At 46.5% G+C, this 11596-nt stretch overlaps 1 protein-coding gene across 1 annotated transcript in view; it reads left to right on the forward strand.

Moving 5' to 3' along the window:
- LRP10 (LDL receptor related protein 10) overlaps positions 1–9758 on the forward strand; it is a 28798-nt gene extending 19040 nt beyond the window's left edge. The window contains exons 5-7 of the mRNA XM_032238489.1: positions 2272–3127; positions 4416–4545; positions 8613–9758. Of these exons, the coding sequence (XP_032094380.1) occupies positions 2272–3127; positions 4416–4545; positions 8613–9158 (1532 nt within the window). The 3' untranslated portion in view covers positions 9159–9758. The remainder of the gene's footprint in view (positions 1–2271; positions 3128–4415; positions 4546–8612) is intronic.
- The last annotated feature ends 1838 nt before the right edge of the window (positions 9759–11596 follow it).

Raw genomic sequence — 11596 nt, forward strand, 5'->3', positions numbered from 1 at the left:
GAGGATTAGCTGTAGTACAGGTCGTCTTTAACGTACGACCACAATGGGGAGCAGAATTGTAGCTGCTAAGAAAGGCAGCCTTGCCTGATTTGACGATTTTTTTGTTTGCTTGTTATGGTTGCTGAGTGAATCAGTGCTGACGTTAAGTTAATCTCTTGGTCGTTAAGCAAATCCGGCTTTCGCCGTTGGCCTTGCTAGGTTGCACATGGCGATCACGTAACTTGGCGAGGCTGAAACCGTCGTACAATCATGCCCGTCGCCAGGCATCCTCATTGAGCGGCTGACTCATTGAGCAACCATTCACAATTACAACAGGGATGAAAACCTTTGCAATTGCCCCTTCCATTGATCATCTTCGCAGGTCTCAAAAGCAGAGGAAAGCTGAAGGTAGAGGGTAAGCCCCATCACAGTTTCACTTAGCGACCGCTTTGCTTAACAACCATATCGCCGGTCCTAATTGCGGTTACTAAAGGAGGAGGGGTACTGTAGTTTTCATTGTTCATTGGTTCCAGGAGGAGCAATGAGCTATCAAAAACAACGAGCATCCAAACAATTTATTATCCGTGAGGAATGATGTAGCGCAGGGTTGTCACCAGGGGTGGGTTCCTGCCAATTCTCACTTCTTCTATAGAAGAGGTTCCACAAATCTACAGTGCCATTTGGAACCGGTTCCAGCTCCCTCTTAAAGCTTTCAAATTTGAACACCCCTGGGTTTTTTTTTCTAAAGGGCTAGGGATGCAACGATCTTGTAACTTGACAGCTTTAAGACTTGCGTACTTCAATGCCAGAGTTCCTGAGCCAAGAGGAATTCTGGGAATTGAAGTCCACAAGTCTTAAAGCTTTCAAATTTGAACACCCCTGGGTTTTTTTTCTAAAGGGCTAGGGATGCAAGGGTCTTGTAACTTGACAGCTTTAAGACTTGCGTGCTTCAATGCCAGAGTTCCTGAGCCAACATGACTGGAAGAGGAATTCTAGGAATTGAACTCCACAAGTCTTAAAGCTGTCAAGTTTGAACACCCCTGGGGTTTTTTTTCCTAAAGGTTAGGGTGTGCAAGGGTTTTGTAACTTGACAGCTTTAAGACTTGTGTGCTTCAATGCCAGAGTTCCTGAGCCAACATGACTGGAAGAGGAATTCTAGGAATTGAAGTCCACAAGTCTTAAAGCTGTCAAGTTTGAACACCCTGGGGGGTTTTTTTCCTAAAGGGTTGGGGGTGCAAGGATCTTGTAACTTGACAGCTTTAAGACTTGCGTGCTTCAAATGGCAGAGTTTCTGAGCCAACATTTTGGTTGCTAAGCAAGAGTGTTGTTAAGTGAGTTTCACCACATTTTACAAGTTGGCCACTTCCACCCAGTCACATGGCTGGCAAGCCACTCCCACCCAGTCACATGACCAGCAAGCCACTCCCCCAAAGCAGGCCACACCTACAGAAGAGGTTCTAAAAAAATTTGAAACCCTCCACTGGTTGTCACGGGTTGGATGTGTCCTGCTCTGGCCACGCCCACCCCCAGTTTAGCCAAGGGGAAAGTTGCCAGACGTCATGTGACAATAACGTGTCATCGTGAGTTTGACACCCCTGAAGTAGTGAGTCATAAGGCAGCCGACGCTGACCGTTCTAGTTTGTGCATTGAATACTGAACAAATGATGAGTACTGGGACAAAATTGTCACATCAAAATGCGGCGAGTACCAAATTTGACGAGTTTCAAAGCAGCTGAGTAACGGGTTGTCCTCAACTTGAAAAAAAAATCCATTTGGTGACCATTCAAAGTGATAACCCCAGGACTCAGGACGGTTATACAACCAATTTTGTTGTGTTTAAGTACAATGACAATAAAGATTAGACTTATTCCCTTGACTGTCGCAGTATCCCTGTGGTCAAAATTGAGCCAATTGGCAATTGAGTCACATTTAGGACGTGTCCTGCGGTCATGTGGTCCCTATTTGCGACCTTCTGATAAGTAATGTCGATAAGGACATGTAACCACCGTATGACGTAACAACTGCAGGGATTCACTTAACAGTTGTGTGCTGAAAACGGGGCAAAACCCTTAGTGAATGTTTCAGAAATGTTCGGCTCAATTGTGGTTGCAACTTGTGGACTACTTATACCAAGGTACCGCTGTCTTTAAGATTCATGATGCTGGTAGTATCTCTAGAAAGAAATTCTAGACACAGGTAGAAGAGAAGGAAGTTCTTTCGTGGGTCTCCTGCTGTGTAATTTAAAACGTTGTCATTTTTGTGTCTCGCATTTTTCATCTTTCTCTGCTTCAGAACCTAAAACACAGCCTGTTGTGTCCTGCAACCGCACCTTGGACGACTTTTACGGAGTGATTTATTCCCCGGCCTTCATCTCGGACTCATACCTGGGCGCTGCACATTGCCAGTGGCTCCTGGATACTCACGATAGCCGTCCCCTCATCCTCCGCTTCACGGTCCTTAACTTAGATATCGGGGACTCCCTCCGGGTGTACGACGGTGCGCCTGGCGCTCCACTCCACCCTCACCTGCTGCGCAACTTGGATTACACAAGCAACAACAAGATTGTGTCGGTGGACTCCCCATCTAGCCGGGCGTGGGTGGTCTACCAGGCGGTACCGGGAACAGAAGGACGGGGATTCAACGCCACGTACCACGTGCAAGGATTTTGTGTGCCATGGGATTTCCCCTGCGGAGGAGACAGCGGTGAGGGTGCCACATGTTACAGCACCACCGAGCGCTGTGATGGGAACTGGGATTGTGCCAATGGTGCCGACGAGGATGGTTGCCACGGCTGCCCGCCTGGGCAGTATGCCTGCGGAGGACGAGGCATCGGAGGTGCTGTCTGCTACGGTCCCGCCGACCGTTGCAATTACCAAACATTTTGTGCGGATGCCGCTGACGAACGCCGTTGTTACTCCTGCCAGCCCGGGAACTTCCGGTGCAGAGACGGCCGCTGTATCTACGAGAGCTGGGTGTGCGACGGACAGGCGGATTGTGTCGATACCTCAGATGAGGCGGACTGTTCCTACATCCTCCCCCGCAAGGTGGTGACGGCGGCTGTCATTGGCAGTCTAGTGTGTGGTCTCCTTCTGGTCATTGCGCTCGGTTGCACCTGCCGTTTGTATGCGCTCCGGAGCCATGAATTTGGGTGAGGGGCCAGTTGGGGAAATTAAGGAAGAGGGCGAGACTTTGGAGGTGTGGTGGCTGGAAAGGTGGATGGGGATAGAGTTGATGCGCTAGAGGGGTCAATATAGAGATGAAGAGCCCGTATTGAATGGACTGATGGGAGAAGGAGTTTTGTCCTGGGGATGTGGGCTGATCCCCCCCCCCCCGCCAGGCCAGTGTTTCATGTTACCCAATCTTGGCACTTGGTATGGACTTCAATTCCCAGAATTCTTCCTTCCTCGAGCCTACTAGGGAATCCTGGGAATTGAAGTCCATGCATCGTAATGTTGTTAAATCCGCTCTAGACAATCATAGACATCCTCAGGAATCCTGGGAGTTGAAGTCCATGCATTTTAACGTTGCTGAGACAGCTCTAGACAATCATAAAAGTCCTCCCAAGATTTATAAATTTGAATGTACCAAACCAGTAAGAATGAAGGGCTCAGGAAGTGTTTTTCTAACCTAGGCTTCCCAAGAGCATGAAGCTGACCAAAAAACCCTTTTATTAATTTCCTGTGAATTCTGCTCATTCATATCCAGCAAAGTCTTTCAAGGGAAGATTTACAGTCACCGACCTTATCTGCGAAACCTGGCAAGGAGTCTCAGAGAGTCACAAACCAATGAAGGGGAAACTTCATTGGCCTCCTGCAAACTCCACTCCCCTTTCGCTCCTCTTTTATTTCCTCTGGGAGGGGCCATTCATCGCCCACCTGTGGCCTTACTCCCAAGTCAACCCCTGTTCTTTAGCTGCTCCCTTCTGACAACTCTGCATGCGCACATCGGGAACAGGCTCCAGCTGTTCTTCTGCCCCACTGATTTCCGACTTCGAAGGCAGCTGATAACTGTCGGACGGGCCTGGTCCCCTCTCTGCCTCCGACGCAAAACCCTCATCAGAGCCTTCCCCAGACTCCAGAACTGGCCCATGTTCCTCCCCAACCTCCTCACTGTCTGAGTCCGCCACCAGCTCCACTGTCTGCTGATGGGCCACAACATTTCTCCTTCTACTGGAAGAAACTAGGGGAAATGAAAAAAATACTCTTTTAATGAGACTAACACACCCGAGCTCAGTTGTCCACCAGGAAGGTGAACATATTCCTTAGCATTGGCCATGATGCCAATGGGATTCTGGGAGTTGAAGTCCACGCAGCTGGAGTTTGCCCAGTTGATAAAGTCTTGCTAAAGAAAACAAGAAGGGCGCACGTCGTAGGAATCAAGTTATGCGCCTAAGAAGGGGGCAAGGATGATCATTCTCTGGTTTCTCCCTCCTTTAGAGTCTTGGCACCTATGTCACGGATGGAGGCCCAGTTGGTTCAGCGCCAGGCTCCGCCATCTTACGGGCAGCTGATCGCTCGCGGGGTTATTCCACCAGTAGAAGGGTTCCCGGTTGAGCATCCCAATCAGGTGAGTGAGCCTTTGCGTGCCTCCCTCAAGACCAAACTGACTTGTCGACTTCGACTCCCAGAATTCTTCAGCCCACCATGTTGGCTGGGGAATTCTGGGAGTTGAAGTCCACAAGTCTTACAGTTGCCACGTTTGGAGGCTCAAAAGACCATCAGTCTCCTCCTCCTCCTCATCCTCTTTCCTTAATTTCCTATCCTTATTTCCTTTCGGTTGTCGAAGAACCCTCTAATGCAAGGCCCGTAGGCTGGAACTGGCCCATGGGGCGCTTACATCCGGCCCACAGGGTCACCCTGGAAACTGCAAAGGAGCAGCCTGTGGTGTGTCTGCCAGCAAAAATGGAGCTCCATTTTCACTGGCAGAGGGTTGCAAGAGGCCGGCCCAGCAGAAAACGGTGATCGGGAGACTGTTTTCTCTGGCAGAGAGTTGCAGGAGGCCGGCCCAGCAGAAAACGGTGATCAGGAGACTGTTTTCTCTGGCAGAGGGTTTCAGGAGGCCGGCCGAGCAGAAAACGGTGATCAGGAGACTGTTTTCTCTGGCAGAGAGTTGCAGAAGGCCGGCCCAGCAGAAAACGGTGATCGGGAGACTGTTTTCTCTGGCAGAGAGTTGCAGGAGGCCGGCCCAGCAGAAAACGGTGATCGGGAGACTGTTTTCTCTGGCAGAGGGTTGCAGGAGGCCGGCCGAGCAGAAAACGGTGATCGGGAGACTGTTTTCTCTGGCAGAGAGTTGCAGGAGGCCGGCCCAGCAGAAAACGGTGACCGGGAGACTGTTTTCTCTGGCAGAGAGTTGCAGGAGGCCGGCCCAGCAGAAAACGGTGACCGGGAGACTGTTTTCTCTGGCGGAGCACTCACGCCACCCTAGGCACCCCCGACAGGAGTGACGTCAAGCTGGCCACGCCCCCCCCCAAGGTCAAACACAACACTGATGCAGCCCTCAGTGAAATCGTGTTTGACACCCCTGCTCTAATGTCTTCATTGGAGACGAGTCCTTCCATGTAATTGTGCCTGAGAAGCAAGATGTAAAGGTAGTCCTCACTTAATGACTGATTACATACCCTGGCCAAAGGTACTTAAGACGATCCCACCCACCCTGTCATCTGTGGTCACATATTTTGGACACTCGGCTACTATGTTTTTGGCATTTACTTCCAGTTTCTGGCAAAACCACTGACTGGGTCAAATGAATTTATTTAATAAGTGGAGGATTAGGCAGAGGGGGAAAAAAAAGTCACGAAATTGAGTTGATCACATGAGGGACCCATTTAAAGACCACCATAATTTACAACCGTAATTCTAAAGGGTTAATACCACTTTATAAGGCCTTGGTAAGGCCACTCTTGAAATAATGCATTCAGTTTTGGTCGCCACGATGTAGAAAAAATGCGGAGACTCTAGAAAGAGTGCAGAGAAGAGCAACCAAGAGGATTAGGGGACTGGAGGCTAAAACATAGGAAGAACGGTTGCAGGAACTGGGTATGTCTAGTTTGATGAAAAGAAGGACTAGGGGAGACATGATAGCAGTCTTCCAATATCTCAGGGGTTGCCACCAAGAAGAGAGAATCAAGCTATTCTCCAGAGCACCTGAGGGTAGAACACGAAGCAATGGGTGGAAACTAATCAAGGAGAGAAGCAACTTAGAACTGAGGAGGAATTTCCTGACAGTGAGAACAATTCATCAGTGGAACAGAAGTTGCCTCCAGAAGTTGTGAATGCCCCAACACTGGAGATTTTTAAGAAGATGTTGGATAGCCATCTGTCTGGAACGGTGTAGGGTTTCCTGCCTAGGCAGGGGGTTGGACTAGAAGACCTCCAAGGTCCCTTCCAACTCTGCTATTGTATTGTATTGTATTGTATTGTATTGTATTGTATTGTATTGTACAACCGTAATTCTGGGCCGAATTACACTTGTAAATCAAGGATTACTTGCATATTATTCTGAGGAAAAAATTATGTGATTATGGGCATTCCAGACCCAAGGTTACGATGTCTCTGCTTGATTGGACCAATAAGCAAAGCATCTTTAAAGTGGTCTTTTTAATTAAGTGAAAGACCAAATGAATATAGAATACCATTCTACAAAGCCTTAGTAAGGCCACACCTAGAGTACAGCATCCAGTTTTGGTCACTACACTATAAAAAATACGTTGAGACTAGAAAAAGTACAGAGAAGAGCAACCAGGATGATGAGGTGCCTGGAGGCTAAAACATACGATGAACGGGTGCAGGAACTAGTTTAGTGAAGAGAAGGACCAGGAGAAGACATGAGAACAGTCTTCCAATATTTGAGGGGCTGCCACAGAGAGGAGGGTGGGTCAAGCTATTCCTCAAAGCACCTGAAGGCCAGAGAAGGAAGAACGGATGGAAACTGACCAAGGAGAGATTCAACCTGGAAATAAGAAGAAATTTCCTGACAGTGAGAACAATCCACCCATAGAACAGATAGTTGCCTTCGGAAGTTGTGGGAGCTTCATCACTGGAGGCTTTCAAGAAGAGATTGGATTGCCATTTTTCAAAAAAAAAAATGGTGTCGGGCCTCCTGCTTGGGCAGAGTTGGGGTTGGTCTAGATGGCCTACAAGGTCCCTTCCAACTCTGTTCATCTGTATCTATATAATCTATCTATCTGTGAAGGTTGAGGAGCAACATCTCAAGAGCTTTGTAGAGCAACGGAAGACAAGAATGAGTGATGATAACAACATGAGGGTGTACTAATGACTCCCAATAAGCATTAGTCTTCTTGAGGGTCACTTGGCCGATTTTTGTGTGTGATGTTACTTGTCTGCTGGTGTTCCTAAGAAGTAATCGGACATTCTTCATCCATCTCATGAGGACCCCAAAACCGTTAAGATCTCTGTAGGCCCTTCCTAAAGATGTGCCTTTTCACTGTAAGAGATCCCCAACCACTGTAATCACTCATTTCTACCAAGGAAGTTTGAAGTTTGAAGTTTTATTTTATTTATATGCCGCCCTATTCCCTATAGGGACTCAGGGTGGCGAACAACTCAAACAGGAAAGGGAACATACAAATACAAGACAGGCATTTAAAATAACCAACAACCACACCTGTCGAGAGGGGAAGGGAGCTCATCAACCCCAGGCCTGCCGACACAGCCAGGTTTTAACGGCTTTTCAGAAGGCCAGGAGAGAGGTGAGGGTCCGAATCTCCGCGGGGAGTTCGTTCCAAAGGGCCGGAGCTGCGACAGAGAAGGCCCTCCCCCGGGTCGTAGCCAGATGGCATTGGCTGGTGGATGGAACCCGGAGGAGGCCGACCCTGTGCGATCTAATGGGTCTTTGGGAGGTAATTGGCAGCAGGCGGTCTCTCAAGTACCCAGGTCCAATACCATGAAAGGCTTTATAAGTAATAACTAGCACCTTGAAGCGTATCCGGAGACCCGGAGGAGAACTAAGACTCTGTGTAATCAGAGGTGATATTCAGCTAGTTCTCTCCAGTTTGGGCGAACTAGTAGTGGCGGTTACGGGGAGCACTTCCCACCCACCCCAACGTCATGTGTGAGCATTACGCCTGCACAGACATGGCGAGTACAAGCAAAGCGAGAAAGCGTGCATGCCGCCACATTTGTGAACCGGTAGGGAAGGTAAGTGAATCCCATCGTTGTGTGTGATCCTTGACTTACAACCACAATTGACCCCCAAATTTGCTAAGTGAGACAGTAGTGAAGCGAGTTTCGCCCCATTTTAGACCTTCCTTGCTACAGTTGTTAAGTGAATCACTGCAGGTGTTAAGTTAGTAATGCAGTTGTTAAGTGAATCTGTTTTTTCCCCCATTGACTTTGCTTGTCAGAAGGTCACATAATGGCCCCAGGCTCCGTCACAACTATAAACCAGTGGCCAAATGTTTGAATTTTGATCGTGTGGGATCAGGGATAGCTAGCACAATCGTGGTAATTGTGAAAACGGTCGTAAGTCACTTTTTTCAGCGGCGTTGTGACTTCAAATGAGCTGCCGTAAGACGAGGACTAGCTGTAGTTCAAGGGACAGTTCTCAGCTTCAGCCTCCCAAGCTGTGAATTTGTGAAGCTGAAGATTTCATTTTCTTCTGGGTTGTCGTTTCAGAATTCGGTCCTGGGGAATTTGCGGTCTCTCCTGCATATCTTGCGACGAGACCCAGCTAGCCCTCCGGGGGCTGGCAGAGGGCGTCGTCCTCATCAAAGCCGCTTTGTACGACGTCTGACGAGGCGCATGCGCCGAATGGGGCTACTGCGTCACCCGACCTCCCCTGCTTCATCTTCTACCGGCGCCCCTAACTCATCTTCCGCTCCCGCCGACCTTGCTGAGCCGTCTCGTGGGGACGGAGATGCTTCATCCCAGCTTCCAGAAAACCAACCAGCGCCTCTTCCCGTCAAGGTCCCACCGACTCCTGCAGAACCCACGCCAGATCTTCACATCCCGCGGCCTACTCCACGGTTTGCGGGGGTCATGAGCAGCCTCCGTGTCCGGCTTTTCTCCTCCACGCCCACCTGTTCCGCGGAATCTGGAGACAACCGGAACACCTCGCCATCTCCCAACGATGAAGACGAAGTGCTTCTAGTCCCTCTCACCGATCCGCAACTTGACAACTTCGCGAACTGGAACGCTGACGACGAACCTCTTCTGACTTGAGAAATTTGGCTGGATGTGGCCTTGAGGAAATTTTTCACCAGCGAACAGTGGGCAGTCAAGCTTATTTTTCTTTCCCGCCAATCCTTCCACGTTTACCCCCCATCCTGTGTCAGAAATGAGCAGAAACCTTGGAGAAAAATCAATTTTTTTAAAAAAAAATTATTTCTTCTTTCTTGTCGGGGTTTTGATCGTCGGGAATGGGTTTCATTTGGCCTTCAGTGTCAGTTCCCTTTTTCTGATCCACTGAGGGCTTGCTAGAAATTTCTTTGCGGCTCGCCAGACGGATCATTTTCTTGGCTCCTTCAATCTTAAATTTGTAGAGGGGATTATTCTCCTCAGAAATTGCAGTTTGTGTTCCCAAACATGACAGTTCTCGAGCGAGGTTTTAGATGTCTTTGACCCTGAAGTGGGAACGTCTGTAGAAAGTTATCATGCTTGGCATTTTAAAGATCCTTCTTAGAAAATGAGGAGGAGGAAGAGAAATAATAAAATATTTTATTATTGGATAACACTCCAGTTATCTGCCTATCATGTTTCCCCAAAAATAAGACAGTGTCTTATTTTCTTTTGACACTCCTGCTCCGAAATAAGCCCTTGGCCTTATTTTCGGGGAGGTCTTATTATTTTTGAGGTGCAGGAGGCGGCGAGTGCTGTCACCTCACGGCTGCTGCTCTGTTGCAATCTTTTCAGGGGACGGCTCATTTTAGCGCATGCGCTCAAAATTCCGATTGGGCTTATTATCCGGGGAGGCCTTATTTTCGGGGAAACGGTTTTTAAAAAAAATATGAAGGAAGCCAAGATACACTCCAGAGCCAACTTTTAGTGACGTGAAGGCAGTTTCTCTTAAGAGCAGTAATTTGATTTGATTTGATTTTTTTTCGTTGGTGGCAATTTGACCTTCCAATCATCCATCCCGTATCGCTACCGAAGATTTATTTTTGTGAATTTATGGAAAGCTGGAAATATATATATATATATATATATTATAATTCCATCGGAATTATAATTATTATTATTATTTTTTTGCAAATCGCATTTTACGGTGCAAATTTTTTTGCTAGCTGATCATTCTTTTTTTTTTTTAAACGTTCCGTGGGAGGGAATACTAGATTTACAAAAAAGAAAAAAGAAAAAAAGAAAGATGGAATATACTTGGAATCTTTTGTTGATAAATCTTTTGTAAGTAAATTATTTTTTCAAAGCACAGCCAAGAAAGAGAGAGAAAGAGAGAGAGAGAGAAGAAATTTTGCACATGGGATGTCCAAATCGCTGTAAATAAGTCAGATTTTGTATGAAAGATAATAAGAATCTTATAAGAGCGGTGATGGGTTACAAATTTAGCGGTATTAATTGTGGGCTATTTTCCTTTAAAGCAGTGCTTTTCAACTTTAAAGATGGGTGGATTTCAATTCCCAGAATTGGCTGGGGAATTCTGGGAGTTGAAATCCACCCATCGAAAAATCTTATGAGAAAAACTGCTTTATAGGGACAAATATGAGGCAAAATATACACCCATCTACTCTGAAATAAACATCAGTGGGGAGATTGGGAAAAGGAAACGCTTAAATCAAAAATCAAGGTCATTTTTGCCTTCTGCTATTACGAAATTGTTCTTAAATTCTTAAAAGTGTTCTTAAAATGAGGCTATGATTTATTTCACAGCAATAAAGTGGACCATGGCGATTTCTCCCCCTCCCCCTATTTTTTTCTGGATTTCAAATCCAGAATTCTCCAAAACAAACCCGGCCTCCGACTTAAGAAGGGATGAAGTGGCCTGTGGCGGAAAAACACAGGTAGTCCTCGACTTTACGACCACAATCGAGCCCAAAAATCTGTGTTGTGAAGCGAGACGTTCGTTAAAGTGAATTTGGCCCCGTATTACGACCGCTCTTGCCATAGTTGTTCAGCGAGTCACGCGGTTGAAATGGTATAAGGTTTCCTGCCTGAGCAGGGGATGGATTAGAAGACCTCCAAGGTCCCTTCCAGTTCTATTCTATTCTATATTACATTCTGTATTCTATTCTATTCTAATTCCTATTCCAATTCCTATTCTATTCTATTTCCTATTCCTTTTCCTACTTCAATTCCTATTCCTATTCTTATTCCTATTCTAATTAATTTAATTCTCTATTCTATTCCCTATTCTATTCTAATTCTCTATTTTATTCCCTATTCTATTCTTTCTAATTCTCTATTTTATTCCCTATTCTATTCCATTCTATTCCCTATTATATTCTAATTCTCTATTCTATTCCCTATTCTATTCTATTGTTTCTAATTCTCTATTATATTCCCTAGTCTATTCTATTCTTTCTAATTCTCTATTATATTCCCTAGTCTATTCCATTCTATTCCCTACTCTATTCTATTCTACTTCTCTATTTTCCCTATTCTATTCTAATTCTCTATTTTATTCCCTATTCTATTCTAATTCTCTA

This window comes from Thamnophis elegans, unplaced genomic scaffold (assembly GCF_009769535.1).
Source record: "Thamnophis elegans isolate rThaEle1 unplaced genomic scaffold, rThaEle1.pri scaffold_238_arrow_ctg1, whole genome shotgun sequence".
NCBI lineage: Eukaryota > Metazoa > Chordata > Lepidosauria > Squamata > Colubridae > Thamnophis > Thamnophis elegans.